The sequence below is a fragment of the Natator depressus genome, chromosome 10, assembly GCF_965152275.1.
Source record: "Natator depressus isolate rNatDep1 chromosome 10, rNatDep2.hap1, whole genome shotgun sequence".
Taxonomy (NCBI): domain Eukaryota; kingdom Metazoa; phylum Chordata; order Testudines; family Cheloniidae; genus Natator; species Natator depressus.
In genome coordinates, this window is record NC_134243.1 from 9,708,992 (window position 1) to 9,730,464 (window position 21,473).

General features: G+C 41.7%; 1 protein-coding gene across 1 annotated transcript in view; it reads right to left on the reverse strand.

The window, feature by feature from the left end:
* Positions 1-13,286, reverse strand: part of WIPI2 (WD repeat domain, phosphoinositide interacting 2) — a 39,657-nt gene extending 26,371 nt beyond the window's left edge. Inside the window, exons 1-2 of the mRNA XM_074965158.1 lie at positions 13,068-13,286; positions 636-718 (exon numbers count right to left, since the gene is read on the reverse strand). Coding sequence (XP_074821259.1) covers positions 636-718; positions 13,068-13,141 — 157 coding nt within the window. The 5' untranslated portion in view covers positions 13,142-13,286. The remainder of the gene's footprint in view (positions 1-635; positions 719-13,067) is intronic.
* Between the last annotated feature and the right edge of the window lie 8,187 nt (positions 13,287-21,473).

Here is a 21,473-nt window from a genome sequence, read left to right on the forward strand (position 1 = left end):
TCTAGCATGAGTGGCACCTCAAATGGGTCAAGCTTAGAAATGTACCCTTTTTTAAAGTATTCATTTCAGCTTCAGTCAGTTGGAATAGGATGGGGGTGAAGAGAAGGGGACTGGAAGGCTGCAGACATTTCATTGGTTTTGGTGAGGAAAGCAGAAGCTATTGAGCAGCAAGACCCTGACGTATTCTTTTTACAACTTGTCCCTGTAACAAAGACATTAGGATGCAAAACAATGCCATAATTAGTTGTTTTTTTTTTAAAAATTAAATAGAGTAAAGGCTATGCTAACTGTGGACCCCATGAGATCTTTTCCACATAAGTCACATCACATTATGCAGTAACCAATTATGGTGGCCAGAAAACACCACTTCCTTTGGTGACTTACCAGAGTTCACAGTATGCCACCTCTCTCTCTCAATATAGATATATAAATAAAAATAATGAAAACCTCTTAGTAGTCCAACTGTTTTTTTCATGTACATGTGATATTTCACGATAAAATTAATTAAAGCCCCAACCACATGACTTTCAGTCAACCTTTAGAAAAACAGTGAGACCTGGCTTAGTCTGCCAATCAGTCTAAAAAAGTCCGCCTCCCTACCCTCCCCCCCAAAAAAGTTAGAAAAGGACACTTACTACATTCATAGATCTGTTCCAGTTTGTCCACAGAAGAAAGGGAGAAGAATTTGTAACCTGACTTACTGCCAACAGCTAGGGACCTGCAAAGAGACATCAGATTAGTCCATTAGGAACAGAAACTGAATAGACTGTCAGACTATAAGACAGCAAATTTCAAAACTCATTTTGTGATCAGCTCAACAGGAACGGTAGTTGAGAAGCTTGACAGAAAAATTGACACTGAATACTCAGTTTTTCTCAACAGAGAGAAAACCAGATGGTTTCAACATTTGCCCCAAATGGAAAATCATGTTTCACATTTTTAACAGGGCACAACACAGCCTAATTTAAGTCCGAAACCTGAAGCAATCACACTAGTGATTTTCACCCCATTCTGTACCCCAAACAAAAAGCTTTAATTTAGAGTTAAGGTTGCTTAAGCAATGTAACCCAATGGAAAAATACATAATTACAACACCACCATTAAAGATGGGCCGCAAAGGATTTTTTTTTTTTTAAATAAAACTTGTGCTCATTTTTTGCTTCTTGATGCTGTACAAGATATTTTCCTACAAAGTTTCTGCCAGTTTTCCCACCTGAGAAGTTATGGAATGTCAATTCTGGTTTTGCTAGAGGACTCTTTGGACTTAGAGTTGTTAGCTCTCCTCATTTCAACACGGGTACCATTCTGTATCTTTAAACACTGGGTTTCTTTCTCCAAAATGCTAGCCACTGATGTTAAACAGATGTTAAGAGCAGAACAAAAAGTTTTAAACAATTTGACTTAAGACCTTCCCCCTCCCACTGCTCAGTTTGCACTCTCAGCTCATAATGCCATTTTGTTAATTTTTCAGAGTCTTCAAGAACAGGACTTGAATTTTTAATATAAAGAACCCCCAGCAGAAAAACCTTTTGCTGTTTTATGATGAAAGATGAACTTTTAAAGACAACATACATAATTTGTCTCCCTTTTCACATGACTTAAAATCACCATTTAAAATAATTTTACATAAATATCCTACCTCCTTTATAGTTCATACATTTCGTTATGAATGTGAACATGTGGAAATTCAGTTTGTACATTCCAGCAACCTGAACTCTGACCCACAAGTCATACAAACTCTTTCAACAGATTTATCATCAGGGCTTGAAAATGTCACTCAACTATAAGCCCAAAGACTAAAGCCTATTAGCCAAGGTGAAGAATACCTGTGTCACCATCACTCTAAGCCTGCAGGCCCTTGAAATTTAAATGAATATAGTACACCATATTTAATTTTAAAACATTAACAATTAACTCTCATTAATATTATTTTAAATGCAACTTACTCGTTATACTTTCCTTTCCTGACTTCAAAAGTGAGCCGTATTTAAGTTACAAGGGTTCCAAAAAAAGTTAGACACCAGCCCTGAAGTTTCAAAAGGAGCCATTTTTAACTCCTCTGAGCTCTCAAACTATTAAACAGATTTATATCCATCTTCCGAGAAATTTAAACCTGTGTGTAAGTGATGTAATTTCAGTTAAGAAAACATGCTTTCCTACTTTAAAGGATTTTAACTAAACAAAAAAACTGCAACAACTATTGCCAAAAAACTGTCACTACCAACACTTTTAACGGTTTTGTATTTAAGATGTCTGGAGAGGCAGCAGTAGTAAATCTCTCCAGAATCAGTAACATTCTTATTAAAAGGTATTTCACTTAATGCAGGTATGAGGAGGGTGTAAAAAGTTTAATTTCTTTTTGTTGCCATTGTTCTACGAAAACACCCACAACCACACTAAATTTACTTTTGACAACATTGAAAATATATTGGACAAAGAGCAGATTGCATCCGATAAGTTTATGGGATTTCTTTAACCTTTATAAGGATGAGTCCAGTGAATGTTTATCCGGATTCCATGAAAGTATCTAAGATTGTAAATTAGGAGTGCAATGAGTTCAATTCCTCAGCTGTGTCAGACACCAAGGATTTCCCTTAAACTAGAGAGACGGGATACAATCATTTGATTTGATATAGAATGGCATTACAAATCTCACTTCATGAAAGCACACAAACATGTAACTGGCTTCAAATAAATCGAGTCACAATGCAGAGTTGATTACTCTATTGCAATACAAGTTACAAGGATCCAGTATGATTCCCTCATGGGCAGTTTGTTGCTTCCTAGTAACAGGTTTACAGAGAAGTATCTCATATTTAGTATGCAATACCTCAGTAACCTTCTGTTTTATATTTATACATCTTAAATGGGCACTATAGCAGATGGCTGTATCACCATTGCATTGACAGGTCCACACACACCAGAAAGGGTAGTTTTACTTTTGTCATTATTTGGATCACCTGTAGTTCCTTCTCCATTAAAAAAGGCTTTAAATGCTAAGGAAGCAGGGTGGATAAAAATCAATGGTTTAAAAAAAAATTTAAAAAATCAGATAAAATGCTTTTTGAGGAAAAAACTTATCTAAAGATAGTTTTAATTAAGATATATTATAGCTCAAAGATATATCATGGAAGAGGGATTATAAATTCTAATTCTATAGTATGAGTCAATATATTCATATAATGTTTAAGAAAAGTTTTGTAAATAAGTTTCAATAGTTCATGGATTAGGGACCCAATGTTATGGGGTTCCAGGGGCTTCTGTATAGATTATTTAGGTTAATCTTTCTATCTACCCAATGGGACTCAGAGCTCAGTTTAAAAGATACCAGAGATGCTTAGTTTTGTAGTTCACAGACTGTGGATGTGTCTCCAGAGATAACATGCTTGTTAACAGCAAAAATGTTTTAAAATAAATAATATACTGGTGAGAAATAACAGACCTCAAACCTATTGTCCCTCTGCAAATTTGCGTACACAAAGTCAATCCCTTACCTCTCTCTAAAAGTGCAAAGTTTCAAAAAGTTCAATGAACAGAAGATTGTTGGGGGTGGAATAGATCTGGACAAGGAGAATTTGTCTGGAGATAAACGTGAGAAGGGAGGGACAGGCAGCAGAAACAAAAGTAAAACTGTTTGAGCAGCATATTCCAGAAGTCTTGAGGTCTCTCTCTCAGTGTATCATGGAATCATAGAATATCAGGGTTCAGGAGGTCATCTAGTTCAACCCCCTTCTCAAAGCAAGACCAATCCCCAACTAAATCATCCCAGCCAGGGCTTTGTCAAGACTAACCTTGAAAAGCTCTAAGGAAGGAGATTCCACCACCTCCCTATGTAACCCATTCCAGTGCTTCACCACCCTCTTAGTGAAAAATGTTTTCCTAACATCCAACCTAAACCTCCCCCACTGCAACTTCAGACCATTACTCCTTGTTCTGTCATCTGGTACCACTGAGAACAGTCTAGATCCTTCCTCTTTGGAACCCCCTTTCAGGTAGTTGAAAGCAGCTATCAAATCCCCCCTCATTCTTCTCTTCTGCAGACTAAACAACCCCAGTTCCCTCAGCCTCTCCTCATAAGTCATGTGCTCCAGCCCCCTATTCATGTAGCCGTCACTGATTTGACATCTACCAGACCATTCTCTCACTAGAAGGGAAAACCTATAATGGCAGCAGGCCATAAAAGAGACCCAGTTTGGGAATAAGAAGCATTCAAGAAATATATGTTTGCGAATGATGTTTTAAAGAAAGTCACACCAGCGAACTGGTGAAGTCACTTAAGCACTTGGATTCAGAGACTGTTGAAGTGATAATCTCACTTTTAACAGCAGTAGCTTCTTCTGCTGGTGTCAAAAGAATATTTTCTTCTTTTGGACTAATTCATTCCAAATTGAGAAATTGTTTGGGACCTGAAAAAGCAGGAAAGCTTGTTCTTCTTTTCCAGATTATGAACAAACAGGAAAATGAAGGTGAAGACGACTGAGTTAGCTATAGAAGCCAATATTTTAAGTTCCTCATGTTGACCTGGCTGAAATAGTCAATTTAATTTCTTTTTTAAATATTTCATTTAACTATTTTAGTTAAACAATTTTAACAAAAACAAACCTGATTTTAAAAAACTTGAATATTTAAATTCAAAAATTCATATGCTTGTTTTGTTAAAATATTATATGTTTGCCGTTGAAGAAAAAAATCCAGAATACATAACATTGTTGTTTTAGTTAAATAAAACAATTTAAATGTCTGTCTGGTGATGTTCTCCTCCTAATGCAGCTTGGCAAGAAAATCCTCCAAATATTAATGATTAACCTGTTGAATTGGAGATATTTATGAAGTCATTGGCAGGTGAACTATCTGCTTCAATTACCTTTGGTAAATGAAATAACCAAACAATCATTCATTTTCTGATATAGCTGTAAAACTAATCTGAAAAGTTTTCAAAATAAATCACTTTAAAAATGTATAATGTGTACTTTCTAAAAATGAAACCTACATCTCTGAGTTGTGAAGAATATGTATTAAGGTTATAACAACCAACAAGAATGCACTTACGTAGAAATCCATGATTAAATTGAGTCTTCCTGACTAGTGATTTAAATCATGATTTAAAATCAAATCCACCCTGTAAAGAAGTAGACAAAAAAACCACAATGACCCACCTTCCCAAACTGACACATTTCAGGGACACCACGGTTAAGGGAGCTCAACTGAAATTTGTGGGTAGAGAACATACTGAGTGGTAAAATCATTAGAACAAAAACAAACAAAAACAAAAAGTCAGAGCCAGAAGGAGGAAACCACAGAGCTGTCCTCCCATCACCAGGTGGGGGCCTGGAGCAGATGACTGTTATTGTATCTTTCTGGGTCCACAGTTTGCAGGAAAAGTCACTAAGGGCTTGTCTACATGGGAAAGTTTCATGAGTAAGTCTGGTATAACTCCCTTTGTGGATGCTTTGCATCTACACAGCAAAAGACCACTCAAGGCAGTGAGTCTCAGAGCCTAGGTCAACTAACTCAGACTCAAGCTACAGGGCTAAACATAGTGTAGATGTCCGGGCTTGGGTTAGAGACTGAACTCTAAATCCTGGTAAGGGAAGAAGGATCTCTGAACCTGGTCTCCAGCCTGAGCCTGAACTTCTGCACTGTTGCAGTAAAAGTAAGCCCAATTCAGCTGACCTCAGCTTTGAGACTCACTGCCACAGGGGATTTCTGTTTTTTGCAGTGTAGGCATACTCTCTTATTCAGTAATAAGAGTGACTTTCATCTTAGCTTAAACCACTTCCAAAGTGACAAAAACAAGAATAAGGCCCTCTTGTATTGGAATAAGAATGTCTGCATGGGGAATTTCAGTGATATAACTCTACTGGTTTAAATTCACACCCTGCCTCATACTGGTATAAATTCCCCATGTAGACAAATTCCCCTCAGACACCAGAAATCACTGTCTAAATGATCCCATCCCATGGTGAAGACTAATCATTTCACCAAGCAAAGAGTAGGATTCCCCCCAGTTCTGAATAAAATAATTTAACTATATGGAAGGGTATGGGATCAATAATCCATTAAGCTGGTGCTCACATGAGCAGCAGCTGTCAAAAAGAGGCTACAGTACAGCAGAAATTTAGTTTATGGTTTAGGCATTATGTTCCTTTATTATTGCCAATATTCACAAGTTAGTGTGAAATTGAGTGTTTTTTTTCCAAGCAGTTATTGATTTTAATACAAGTTAAAATTCTTACACATTATGCTACATGTTATAGGTGTTTTTCATATATCCTAACTTGGTATAAGTGTCCTCCATTAGAATTTCACATATATTCTATTTTTTAAATTTTTCACGTTAATTATTATGTACATACTGTACACTAACTAGTCCACTTCGTAATTTGCACACATACAGCAATTTCTCCTCCCTTCTCAAAGACAATTTTATAGTATTAGCAAAGAGTTCATTACTTTTACAAAATGCAGATCATTTATTAGTATACTATGCATGATCATAAGAGATTACAATTACGTTTGTCAAAGGAACAGAGTACATTTTGTGACGCAACATCCTTTCCTTCCTCATTTTCTCATTAATTTCAAGACTGTCATTCACAACAGGTATCCCCATCCTCAGTGATAATCAATTACTTTTAACTATTTCTGGGTGTGTGTATATATATATATATATTTTATAGGTGATCTGCAAAGGGCTAAGCAATTGACCTCTCTTGCTTGTACACTACAAATAAGGAAGTCCTTAAAGTTTTCTTTTGGCTCTTTTTATAAATATATGTTCTGTTCCTTGTTTTTTTACATTAGACATTCAGGTCCTGTCTAGCTCAGAAGACATTACCTCAAGGTAAATTTTCCCCAAAAGTCTAACCAGTTGCAGCATAGAAAAGGCTCCAGCAGCCAGGACTATTTTAATAACTTGTTTAGTTAAAACCACTTTCCTAATACTACAGCCTCATCTACACTAGTGCCCCAATCAGTTTTAAAACCAGTTTGAATTTCTGGAAGAGAATTCCTTAATATAGACAAGGCTTATGATGAAAGAACTAGTGAAATGACATCCAAAGGTCAAGAAATGAAAGTTTGTCAATTGAGAGATTTTTAGTCACACTGTTTTTAAAAAACAGTTTAGCTTCAGTGACCAATAGACATTTTACAGAGATATCTGATAAATAGTCAAGTCCATCACCCTTCAATTAAGATGAGAGCTTATGATACACAGGCTCCAAGACATTTGATAGATCCTGCAGCAAAACCATGGAAGACCAGAACGTACATTCTTGATATTTGTTGTTTTAAAAAAATCCTTTCAGACTCTCTTTATATATCCTAAAGCAGCAAAATAAGGGCAAAGTTATTTAAATTTGCAGATCACCTTTAATATGCAATGGTAAGTTTGTATACTTAAATGTGTTTGTACAGTTAAATGTGTGATTGTAACAGCAATTGATGTTTGCTTAGACAGTGAGTATAAAAGATCAAATACTTTCAGAAAGGCTGGATTTGGGTACAAATCAAATCAGTCACTTCCCTATTGTAATTCTGTACCATTATACTGAGCAGTAGAATGGAGGAAGTTGAGACAGATCAAAAATTGAATTCTGAACACAAATGAGGGGACCAGCTCTTCTAATTAGAATTTCAGACTATCAAGAATACCCCCTTCAATTGCTTACTCTCCCAGGACAGCAGAATCAGGATGTTTTTGACATGTGACTGCCTCTCCTGTCTGCTCCTGAGATACCAATGGGGTCTGAAGAAAATACCTCTACCCCCCACACGCCAAAATTTTCCTTCTGGCCTCCAACCCTCTTTGGCCAGAAGGAAAGTTACTATAATGTGTGAGAAAGCTCAAACAGAGGGAAATAGAGGACAAAGAGGTGAATGCACAGTGTTCCCAGCAAGTAGATAGGCAGGAATGCAAGTGTTCTGAAAGCCAAGGAAGGAGATTCCCAACAAGTATGGAGTAGTAAGTGTATTATATCACAACTTTAGTTTACCTGGAGCATCAGCAAATTGCAGCATGCTGTCATTTCAAAAGTGTAAACTTTTGCTATGAATACAGAAACAACGGAGGTTGTTAAGGCAAAAAGAGAGCTAACAAGACACCAGGATAGGTTAGATTTATGGGCTGATAATTGGCTCATGTGATTCAGTGTACAGTAATGAGATTAGGGATGAAAAATATTTTTGATGGTGCCTGTCAGTACTACTATAATTAAAGTTATTTCAACATTTTCATTATAAATCTTTGCTCAGGGCTTTATTTCTTACCTGGAAAAAAAAATTCAAACCTAGATAAATGTTGGCATAATTGTCTGTCCAAATTGAGGGATTTATTTTAAAAACAAGAATTACAATTAAGCTCAACCATTTTAGAGAAAAACTTGGTGTTATTATTCAACTAGGTTTTTTAAAAAAAAACCCAAATCAAATTTCACAGGCAGTCTAATGTGAAGTCTTGGCTTTCTCGTATAGATTTGAAATAGCAGAGGCTTCAAATTTTAAGGTACTGCAAAGCATCTTATCCAGACAGTTTCACTGAATTTTGTCACTGCATGTAAATTATACTTGAATTACAAGATTACACACTGTTTGTAACTAACCTTAATTTTAATTTTTACAGAAAAATGCATACCCTGTGGAAATTCATAAGAAACTTAAAACCACAAAAAACATTAATCTGTCCAAAAACAATCTTAAACAGTACCCAATTTTAGACTAGCACTCCCTTTTGAACCTATATATTTAAAGGCTTATTTTATATTTTGGAATAGGTTATGTTATATAGCACTCAAATTGCCTGCAAGCTTCCATTACGTAGCAGTGCTAATGGACCTGAATCCTGATATGCAGCCCCCTCCAAGCTATCCCAGTCTTTTCTAATCAGAGAATACCAAGTCATGCTGATTTATGCAATGGTAGATCTAAAAGGGAAATTGACTAAGTCTAAATCCAAATTAAATGTCTTGGTCTCTGAGACTTTGTCTCACTCTAATGTATTCTCCTTGAGTGAAAGAACTACCCCAAAAGGAAGCATGAACCAAGAGAATGATACTATAGTGAGAAAAATTCTAAGGTGTGCATGGTATTTTTCAGGCAAAAATCCCAAATTACAGAACCAAAACAATCCCAATCCAAGACAGACTTCGAGTGGATAAAATTAAAGCCATGTGCTCATTTTCGGATAAAAAGGCAAGTAAAATCTTTGTGAATGGTGCCTAAATCTCTAGAAGCTACTGTGTCACTACATAAGGCACCTATGAAAGTACATTTAAAATGTACTCTGAAACCTGTCATTTAAAATGCTATTTTCTAAGAAAGATGCTGAAGAATGGGATACCTGCTTGATTACATCCTGGAACTATGTTTCCTTAAAACTGAAAAACTATGTAACGCTACAGCAACTTGTGTTTTGTCAGTATTCTTTCAAGTTCCAACGTTTCAACCTCAGTAAGTATGTACCAAGTGCACCTACAGTAATGTATGCTTGTATTTGTCTCCTACACAATGAAGTAATTCATTGTCCCCCCCAATGACAGCTCTTTCCCATCTTCTACCTGCCAGATCATTCTTTTCCACAGAAATTTGGAACTGCATTAAATTCAAAATCTTAACTTCTGGATTTTATATGCAAACAGTAAAATACAAGTTAATTGAGTGGTGCAATAAAAACTTCCAATACCTTCATTCTCTCTACCTTCATTTAATTTTAAACAAATCTATTTACTTAAATATTTATAACTTTAGACTTAGAACACATCCTGGCTAGCAGGTCCCTTTGACACAGTGGATCAACATTTCATAAGATAATTGCTTTTTCAACAGAAGCCTTTAAGATCTGATATTTTATATACTGAAGTAGTATATTTTTTATATATCTGCTTCAAGTTGGGCCAGTTATCAATAAATCTGCTTCCTAATTAAAGAGAGGGATGACCTTATCCACTTTACCTTTCAATGTTTCATAATTTTAAATAAACTTTGCCTTTATTCCCTTTGGTTTGAGCAAAACTTAAAGAGGAAAATGTCCCCGCCCCCCAAATAGGAACCCTGAAGACTACAGAACAGGGCACCAGACACGGATTTAGGGTTCTGAACATGCGTATTATGAAGATTAGCTGGACTTAATTTCTATAACTGCAGAGAAAAGAAGATGACTGACATCATCCTTCAGCAAGTTTGGGGTTCATTTTTAAACCTACACAAAAACCAGGTATGGCAGTAAACAGCACAGACCAATTCAAGAGAAGATGAACATTTTTGGAAAAGGAAATGCAGGGGGTGTAAAATAGTCACAATTAAGAGGCGATAATTCAGGTCAACTGTAATTCCTCGCTATGATAAACTTTCAGTAACAAGGGACCATAATTCCATTATGAGAAATAGTCTCAAAAAGCAGTCTGCAGACAAAGCTTCCTATGCTAAATAAAGTTTCTTTAGCAACCAGTTGAACATTTTAAGTACAACTACACAGGCAAAAAATATTGAAGTGTGCGGGGAGGCTACCACATTGCTATTTTCTGTTCCTTCACTTGCAAAAGCATACAAATGCTATCCTGAAGACAAAGTTATCATGAAAAAGATTTTTCCTCTGCATACAAAGTGATATGGTTTAAAAACAAACTCAGGGGACATTTGTAAGAAAAAAAACAACACAAACTGTTAGTGTTAAGGAGGGGAAAGAGTAAAGTTTTTAGGCTTGTCAACTTTGAAAAAGTTAGATGCTAGTCCTTTAAAATAGTGATAGAAAGAGGTGAAGAAATAATTTCTAGTTTGTTATCCTTTGACTTGATTTACCTAGTGACTAGTATAAAAAGTTGTGAACTTCGTATCAAACAAAAAACGTGCATGTTCTGTATGCTCAAGTGCATGCCAAGCTGTATAAGGTACACAATATGATGTCCCAAAAGAAGCTGCAGAAACACATTTGATTTGAAAGAATATACAACAGAAAGTTTATGATTTACTTACAACATGCTTAAGACTATTTTTCTTTCATATTATTAGTTACCCACCCCCTAAATTCCTTCTTCCAAGTCTATTTGTAGTTTCCATGCACTATTCTCAAAGTACGTACAACAGCCAAGTTCACAGTATTTCCTACTCTTTCAGAGGATCTGGATACAGTATTTCCACTCATTTTATAGAGCCACCTCAGAGAATCGCCACTGCATTCACTATCTCAGTGGGTTTTCTACACTTAGCAATACATGCTGAAAAGGGATCAAGAGACTTGAGACTGCTGCAAGGAAAAGAGATTTGATTTCTTACTGTTCATTTATAGATCTACCAAAGAACAAGTCATTAAAAAATAGCTACTCATATGCTCCCAACCCCAGATCATTTCCTCTTACTTCCCAAAATGAAGTCCTCCCTTCTCAATGCCAGATTTCCCTTTGGTTATTCCTCCATAAATCTAATCTCTTAACCATTTACAACAGCCCAATCCTCCTTTCCATAATTCACATCACCTCTGCTTTCTCCTGTTACCCATATATAAATGGAAGATGTAAAACTTCAGTCAGACTTTCCAGTGTTATTCTTCAATATATATGGATTTATTTCTCCCCACCACATCAACCACCACTTTCTGTGGGTTTATATTATGCATCCAAAACAGCATTCCACAGCTAAGGAGACTGAGACACATACACAAAGCTAAAACGTTGAGCTACAATGGACAAATAATTTGGGAGATAAGCATGATGTGGAGTGTATTATCAGCCTTTAGAAGCCAAAGCACACAGAAATGAGAGAGACTTTTAAGGAGCACATTGTTCTTTATGAAAAAAAGAGGGTGCTCATGCACTTTGAGAAGAATAAGACACTGAAGGGAGCATCTGTTAATAAAGTATCTCTGAAAGTTATTGCCATTATTTCAACACCATCGAGAGAGGGTTAAGGGAAGTTACTTGAAAATATGACCACACTGAGTTGCAAACCCAAGCCTCACTAACTCCTTGGAGTCCCATCCCTCAGTCTAACCAAAACACTACCTCCTCCTAGAAGAGAATGGGCATCAGAAAGTGAACAAGGGAGATACCCCAGGGAGACCCAAAGGGAGGAGCACGTCTCAAGGATAATAACTAAAAGAGGAGAATAACCACATCACAGACCAGTCAAACTTTGTGGTGTTAAGAGGCAGTACTTGCTAAACATCCCTACTTGTACGTTACCCTTCAAGATTGCATATGACAAACGGGCCTTACGCCTGCTCCTGCCACAGATTTACTGCATAACCACAAAAAAGTCATTTAGCCTCTCCATGTCTCAGTCTCCCCAGCTGTAAAATGAAAATGACACTGACACAGCTCTGACAAGCACTGTGGTCTATAGACCAACAGCACTTACAGAAGCGTTATCTTAGGAGTGGGGGAACTGAAAACAGAAGTGTATCCTCACAATCCGAATTGGGGGAGTGAGTGAAGGGCTCAAAAAAAAGGGCAAGTATCCTATCCAATGGGGGAGAAGAGCTGGATGGGGAGGGAGCTGGGTGCTGGACCACTTTGCATAGGGGGGGTGCGAAGAGCCATTGAACCAAACTTGCATAATGACAGGTTTTACAGTAGCAGCCGTGTGAGTCTGTATCCACAAAAAGAACAGGAGCACTTGTGGCACCTTACAGACTAACACATTCATTTGAGCATAAGCTTTCGTGAGCTACAGCTCAACTGTAGCTCACGAAAGCTTATGCTCAAATGAATGTGTTAGTCTCTAAGGTGCCACAAGTGCGCCTGTTCTTTGAGCCAAACTGTAAACCCTGCAGAAGATGGAAACCACTTGCAGCCAGGGGGTGCAGCAGCCCGCCCCCCGAACTCCTAGTTCCAGCACCCATGGGAGCGAGGGCTGTGGAGGGGGCTCGCTCCAGCAATAGCCTGTGGGCTGGGCGGGGAGGGGGGGGAACACCACCGCAGGCAGCGGGGCAAGGCGGGCTACGCCCTCACCGCCCCGGGGACGAGGAACAGGCGGCACCGCCCCCTTACCCAGCCCAGACGCCCGCCGCCCGTCCCCCACCCCCAGGTCACGCCCGCTGCCAGCTACACCCCCGAGCTGCCCCCCGCCCTTACGTGTTGTCCTGGTTGAAGTTGGCGAAGAGCAGCTGGCCGGAGCCGGCCTCCCCGCTCTGACTGGCCAGGTTCATGGCGCCTCCCCGGGCGGCGGGACCCCCCCGGCCGGCAGGGAGCTTGGGGGCGCGGGCTCGGCCTCAGCGGCTCCGGGCCTCGCTCGACTCCGACCGCCCCCTCATCCCTTCCAGCGCCTTGTTTACGCTCCAGTAGCCAGAGTCTGAGCGCGCCTGCGCCATCCCGCCCCCATTTAACCTCTCCTCCACACAGGCGCTGTCGGCTCCCCACTGCCGCCCGGCCACCGTACCTTGGTGCGCATGCGTCTGTGGTGGCGGCTCGCGGATAAGTTTGAAAACTGCGCATGCGCTAGTGTGGCACGTCGCTGGAGGGCAGCTAGCAGCTAGCAGCTGGCAGCTGGCCCAAGCTAAGTGGGCTCTAGCAGGGCCAGTGGATGGATGGGAGACACAGGCGCTGCGGTTTGTTGTAGCGGGTTTGCTTTCCGCAGACCCTAACGAATCTGTCAGTTATGGGGGCACCCTACCCCTGTTTCTCTGTCTGCTTCCAAGGGGTGGGTGTGTTAATCCCAGTTTCCTGTGCATGGTGGCGTCCCTGATAACACCAGTTTTGGTGGGTATCATGGTGGCTGGGATCCCATGCTAATACCCCCTGGACAGGTGCTCTGGGTTCTGTTCCTGGCTCTGCTACTCACCTGCTTTGCGCCTTTAGGTGAGTCACTTTGCCTAGGGTCACTCTCCATCCCTTATTTGAAGGGACCTCTGTTCTTTCATTGGCCCCACTCTGGGCCTCTCTTTCCCCTCCCACTCTCTTATATAGTTTGTATGCTCATCAGGGCAGCGGCTGTCTCTTCCTGTGTTTGTACTGTGCCTGGCACACTCAGGCTCCAATCTTTGGGGCATGGGGAGGGGGTCTAGGCACCACCAGAATAGAAGTAATAGAAGCCCATCTGGGTTTGTAACATGCCCGTGAAGAACACCCAGCCATGTACACTGGTTTATTGAACCATGGGATCAGGAATTCAAGTTTACAACCCCCACACCACCAGTTTTCTAGCTATCTCCCTAGATCTTACTAAAATTGTGGGAGGAGCAGTTTCCCCCAGTGTTAGCTGCAGCATTAATAACAAGAGTTAGCTCTTTTATAGCCATTTTCATTTGTCGGTCTCAGAGTGCTATACAAAGCACAGTGCTATATTTGCCAGCAAGTTAAAGAAGTATGGGCTGGATGAATGGACTATAAGGTGGATAGAAAGCTGGCTAGATCGTCGGGCTCAACGGGTAGTGATCAATTGCTCCATGTCTAGTTGGCAGCCGGTATCAAGCGGAGTGCCCCAAGGATCGGTCTTGGGGCCGGTTTTGTTCAATATCTTCATAAATGATCTGGAGGATGGCGTGGACTGCACCCTCAGCAAGTTCACAGATGACACTAAACTGGGGGGAGAGGTAGATACACTAGAAGGTAGGGATAGGGTCCAGAGGGACCTAGATAAATGAGGGGATTGGGCCAAAAGAAATCTGATGAGGTTCAACAAGGACAAGTGCAGAGTCCTGCACTTAGGACGGAAGAATCCCATGCACTGCTACAAACTAGGGACCGAATGGCTAGGCAGCAGTTCTGCAGAAAAGGACCTAGGGGTTACAATGGACGAGAAGCTGGAGATGAGTCAACAGTGTGCCCTTGTTGCCAAGAAGGCTAACGGCATTTTGGGCTGTATAAGTAGAAGCACTGCCAGCAGATCGAGGAACGTGATCATTCCCCTCTATTCGACATCGGTGAGGCCTCATCTGGAGTACTGTGTCCAGTTTTGGGCCCCACACTACAAGAAGGATGTGGAAAAATTGGAAAGAGTCCTGCGGAGGGCAACAAAAATGATTAGGGGGCTGGAGCACATGACTTATGAGGAGAGGCTGAGGGAACTGGGATTGTTTAGTCTGCAGAAGAGAAGAATGAGGGGGGATTTGATAGCTGCTTTCAACTACCTGAAAGGGGGTTCCAAAGAGGATGGATCTAAACTGTTCTCAGTGGTAGCAAATGACAGAACAAGGAGTAATGGTCTGAAGTTGCAGTGGGGGAGGTTTAGGTTGGATGTTAGGAAAACATTTTTCACTAAGAGGGTGGTGAAGCACTGGAATGGGTTACATAGGGAGGTGGTGGAATCTCCTTCCTTAGAGGTTTTCAAGGTCAGGCTTGACAAAGCCCTGGCTAGGATGATTTAGTTGGGGATTGGTCTTGCTTTGAGCAGGGGGTTGGACTAGGTGACCTCCTGAGGTCCCTTCCAACCCTGATATTCTATGATTCTGTGAAAGGACAATAAACGTTACTCCCTCTTGCAGATGGGGAAATAAAGGCACAAAAACTTGCCCAAAGTCATGTGATAGTTCAGTTACAGAGCTAAGGATAGAACGTAGGTATCTCAACTCCCATGCTAGCATTTGGTCTACTAGACCACAGTGATGCTCTAACAGAGATCATATATCAGTAAGATGTGGCTTCATTTTCTTGCCATAATAGTATTCACCAGCTTAGCTGCAGCTCTGTAGTCTGTCATATTCCTTTGCTTTCGTTGGTTTCTGCTATGGGCTCATTTCAGTGCCTGAACACTGGTATGTGGGCAACCTCTAAAGTTAAAAAATCATGAGTTAACCCACCAAAAGTCATGATTGAAAATAATAATAATAATAATTAATAATAATGTTTTAATTCTTTTTCTTTGTCTTATGGTTTTTGAGCCTTCAGGGTGCACTTGGATGACATTTTCATGTTTTATTCCACAACCATGAGATTTAGAAACTTCCTTTTTAAAAATAATGAAACCTGGGATTTTCATGCAATTACTTGTCTCTAGGAGCTGGGTTTTTAAATAAAACATCAAATGTTGTGAGACTTGCAGTTAACTCATGAGAGTTGGCAACACTGATATACTGTGGTAAATGCTACTTTATGAATAACTAGAAACTGAAGGATGTTCTCTTGCTAATACACAGAACTGGGAGTTAGCAGATCTGAACTGTTTCCCGCTCCTGTGCACACATACTTGAGAAAATCACATACGCTCTCAGGGTGTCAGTTTCCCCACCTGAAAATTGACTGGTGATCATAATGCCGACCTTACAGGGGTGTTCTGAGGCTAAACTTATGAAAATTGATAATGTGCCATGAGATCCTCAAAAGGTAGGTGCTATATAAGTGCCCAGTATTATTCCACCTCTGTATAGTGTGACTGTACAGGATTCACAGTGCAGGCAAGCAACTAGAAATGATCATTTGCATGGTGAGAGATGGGATATTTAATTCATTCAGGCAAGTTCTATCTTCATTCAGGCAAGTTCATCACAACTGAATTGAATTAGATACAAGTGAAACAGTGAGGTGAAGAAAGAACAAGCTGGAAGAAGCTAGGCTGCAAAAAACCCTCCTCCTACCCTCCAGAAGGATTTCTCTGTGGGCACATTCATCAGCGAACAAGCCCAACAGATCTGCTCACTGTGCAGCCTCTTATGGTAGTAGGAGATTTTAATGGTGGATCCTGATTACAAGCTGACCTGCAGCAGCAGGAAACAGGGCTACAGAACAGAAATTGAAGGGACATTTTCCAGTTAGTTTAGACCCACATATTTACATTTTCCATAACCACACAGCACTGCTCTCACCGTCACTCTGAGGTCATAAGTGCAAATGTTATTTTTTAAAGTTTAACTTTCTTTTAATTTTTTTCAAATATGGCTTGTGCAAAGCAACCAGCCCAAATGGTCCAGAGCAGCCCAAATGCTGTTTAAAGCATGGTTTGACTCCGAAAGGAGACTATGTACAAATACTGTAGCACCTTCTGACACAACAGATCTTTGTTAATTCGGTGATTATCTGCCACTTCAATGACTCTTATTAGCCCTGCAGAGCATGCCCAGCAACTAAGGTGGGGCAGCTGGATTCTCTTTCTTCATGAGCATCAACAGAATTGTTTGCTAAATTCCACTTGGTCGCTCCTGTGCAGCCCCGGTGATGGCTCCAATTTGTTCCTTTAATTTTGGTGATGTTAGAATCATAGAAGATTAGTGTTGGAAGAGACCTCAGGAGGTCATCTAGTCCAATCCTTTGCTCAAAGCAGGACCAACACCAACTAAATCATCCCAGCCAGAGCTTTGTCAAACCGGGGCTTAAAAAACCTCTAAGGATGGAGATTCTACCACCTCCCTAGGTAACCCATTCCAGTGCTTCACCATCCTCCAAGTGAAATAGTGTTTCCTAATATCCAACCTAGACCTCCCCCACTGCAACTTGAGACCATTGCTCCTTGTTCTGTCATCTGCGACCACTGAGAATAGCCGAGCTCCATCCTCTTTGGAACCCTACTTGAGTAGTTGAAGGCTGCTATCAAATCCCGCCTCACTCTTTTCTTCTGCAGACTAAACAATCCCAGTTCCCTCAGCCTCTCCTTGTAAGTCATGTGCCCCAGCCTCTTGATCATTTTCGTTGCCCTCCACTGGACTCTCTCCAAATTGTCCACATCCTTTCTGTAGTGTGGGGCCCAAAACTGGACGCAGTACTCCAGATGTGGCCTCACCAGTGCCGAATAGAGGGGAATAATCACCTCCCTCGATCTGCTGGGAATACTTCTATTAATGCAGCCCAATATGCCATTAGCCTTCTTGGCAACAAGGGCACGCTGCTGACTCATATCCAGCTTCTTGTTCACTGTAATCCCCAGGTCCTTTTCTGCAGAACTGCTGCTTAGCCAGATGGTCCCCAGCCTGTAGCGGTGCATGGGATTCTTCCGTCCTAAATGCAAGACTCTGCACTTGTCCTTATTGAACCTCATCAGATTTCTTTTGGCCCAGTGCTCCAACTTGTCCAGGTCACTCTGGACCCTATCCCTACCTTCTAGTGTATCTACCTCTCCCCCCAGTTTAGTGTCATCTGTGAACTTGCTGAGGGTGCAATCCATCCCATCATCCAGATCATTAATAAAGATGTTGAACAAAACTGGTGCCAGGACCGACCCCTGAGGCACTCCGCTTGATACCGGCTGCCAGCTCGACATCGAGCCATTGATCGCAACCTGTTGTATGAGAAGGAAGGAGTCCAACTCATCTCTTAAATCCTCCAGGGCAGGCACCTTTTTTACTTGTAGACTGAGCAATTTGGATCTGGAATCAGTGAGAGGTAACGAACAAAGAGCCCCTGTGTGTCATTTTCCACAGTCACTTTTCCAAGTAGAACCTGCCCCACAGGTGCTTAAGGAAAGTCTTTTTAGACTAACATGTGGCATATTCTTGGGAGCTATTTATGGAAAGGCTTTTCATGTTGCATGACTTTAACATCCTCCCAGGAGAGGAAGCACTGACATCAGGTTCTCCACAAAGATCCTGCCTTTGGGGTATTGCTGTCCCCAGTTCCAAGTAGCCCACTGATGTCGGAAAGTTTTGAAAACCAAGGTGGTAAGTCTGAATTGAAATAAACTTCATTTATACCTGCAGTTCTATACACCAAGGTGTATTAGTGATGGGTGGAAGGGATGGTGTTCATATCCAGATTCAGGGTTGAGTAGGCTGGGGTCTGGGTTCAAGGCTGAATCAGGTCTGAAAGCATACAGGATTTCATCCCCAAATGGTGGAAATCTCACAGTACCAGCTGGTCTTCCAACATCTTGAACCAAATCTAGAAAATAGCTCCAACTAGATTTAGATCCAGCCCTGAATCAAAACTGTAGGGGTAGGTTCCAATTTAGAGATAACACCAAACCATGCCCTCAAAATTCAGAGGGTCTAAGGCTCTGGTTTGGATTCATTTATAAAATAAACTATTTATCTCCTTACTGACATTGAATTCTTGTTTGTTCACAGCTGAACTTAGATCAGGGGTTCTCAGGACAAATTATTTGGTGGCTGTTATGAATTACACCTTGTAGGACACGCACACAAGTGCTACGAATTACACCTTGTAGGACACGCACACAAGTGCTACGAATTACACCTGGTAGGACACGCACAGTTCGAATCTAGGCTGAGGCACAGAAATAAAGTCCACAACTGCAGAGTTCCCAAAAGACACTAAGTTTATTACGCTCGAGCGTGGTGCCCCCCTGCTAGCCAGGAGGGGACCCTGACTGCAAATTATACAAAGGTTACATACTTGTTAGCAAAGCATGTTGCCCTCGTGCATTGGAAACCTTAGCCAATAAACAAACCCTTGTCTTATCTACCACCTATCCCTGCTTGGTGCATTCCTCGTGCTATACCAGTATGTTAATTACACAGCATGGTTCTAAAGCCATGCATCAGTAACTTTTATTATCAGGATGGGAGGCCTCACATCAAGGCCAAGAGACAGGGAGTTAGAGACTGACAAAAACTAGATACTGCAAATCAAGGCAGGCTGGAGGCAAGGAGGAGGATTTTCACATGGATTCAGTATCTAAGGATTACTCCTCCTGGTGTATGATGTGCTGGCATTTAAACAATGGTGGGTCCCAAACCAAAATGGAGTCACATGTGCTAACTTTTCCTTAACAGTGGCCTTCAGAATGCGGCCACCAATTCTTGCTGGTGGCTGCTCTCACACTTTTCCCTAAAATACTTAATTAGTTTTAGGAAAACCAAATAAATATGCACATATACACAACCAAATCATTGTAATGTATTTATTGTTAGCAAGTCTGTTTTGAAAAGTCATATTAACAAACATACAAGTATCACTTTTCACAGCAGACTTATTCAGCCCTGGCAAGCCTAGGGACAAAGTAAGCCCTGGATGGAGGGTTGGGGGAGGCAGCAGGAGCCAGGGGCTATGGGAGTGGGTGGGTGGTCGGAGCCTGAAACCCCGTGGCCAGAGCCCGAAGGCTAGAGGATGGGGCCCAGGGACAGATCCCAAAGCTGTGTGGCTGGAACCTGGGGCTGAAGCTCAAAGCCTGAGCCCCACTGCCGCTGGGAAGGTGGGGAACTCACCTGCTGCTTACTTCTCCAGCGTTGTGCCCCAGGTGTCTCTAGAGGGGGCAGGGCCCAACCCCTACTGGCAGCCCCAGCAACCAACACCAAGGCGGTGCATCCAGGAACACCAGGGAGCAGGAGGGGATGCTACTTTGCCACCTGACACCCTCCCCCCCCGCCCCATCACAGCCCAGGAGGCTGTGGCGGCAAGAAAAGCCCTTGGCGGCTGCATTTGAGAAACGCTGGCTTAGATGAACTTCTAAGTTTCCACGGAGGTGCTTGCTTTTGACTCAGTGTTTTCAGCTGGGTCAACTAGAGCACAAGGAGGTCGCATGACTTGTCTGAGATCACCAAGTGAGTGAATCACCCAGCTGGGCTTAGAAAATAGGGCTGGCATGTTCAGAAGAAGGGGACCACAATTGGGGCCAGGTTTTCAAAAGAGTGCAGCACGTCAGATGCATGTTGGTTACTGAGCCCTTTCAATAATATGTCGATTAGTGTCAGAGTATTTGGTCACAGGAAAAAGGTTACAGGCATCAGGAAAAAGTAGCCATAGGATGGTTTTGAAGAGGCAAGCTTTAATTTGATGGCCAGGCCTACTTGGTTACATTCCCCTGCCCAACATTCTGTATCTCTGCTGTTCAGATCCTTTCCCAGGGTGCAAGGCTTTAGACTGGTCAGGGAACTCCCCCCTTTTTCACTGCTGGCCCGGTTGCTTTTCTCTCTCCAGATCACTTTGCAGCTGGTGCAGTACATCTGTGTGTTTGGTTTTCCCCTTCCTGTTTTGGTGCCATTGTCAAACTTGAATTAACACCTGAAGAAGCTGTGCACAGGACTTGCTTTTCTGAGGGCAGGTGGTCAGTGGAGTCTCTGGAAACACCAAGAGAGTCCTGGACTGGGCCAGTATTGGCAGGTGTAAGGCCCAGTGTGTCTCAAACCTAGGCCTGCATGGTTGCCAGGCAGCAAACACCGCCCCCCAGCAGTAGCTGTAACCACCTTGCACTCCCCTATTCACACTCCATAGCAAACCCAGGCCACAAGAAGTCCTGCCTCAAAGGGTCTGACAGACTGCAGCCTCATGATGCCTGATTGGCTCCCTGCCCTATATAAACCCAAGGGGTGCTCCAGGGAGTGTCCAGGTAATGGTGTGGATTGCTAGCTAGCTATCTGCCACGTCCACACAAACTCCCAAAGCTGACTTGGCTCTGACTTGGACCTTGATTCCTGCTTGAACCCTGGAATACCCATGTGGACCCTGATACCCGGTTTTGACCCTTGGCCTGATCTTTGACCTGTCTCCGGCTCTGCCCCTTGGCCTAATTGTTGACTCTGCTACTGACTCTGAACCCTGGTGATTGTTTCTGCCCACTGAGCTCCCGCCACTAGCCCTGCCTACCTTCATCCATGAGCCTGACAACAGGAGGTATCAGTGCTTGAAAAGTATAGGAGGCTCCAATATCCTGGCTAG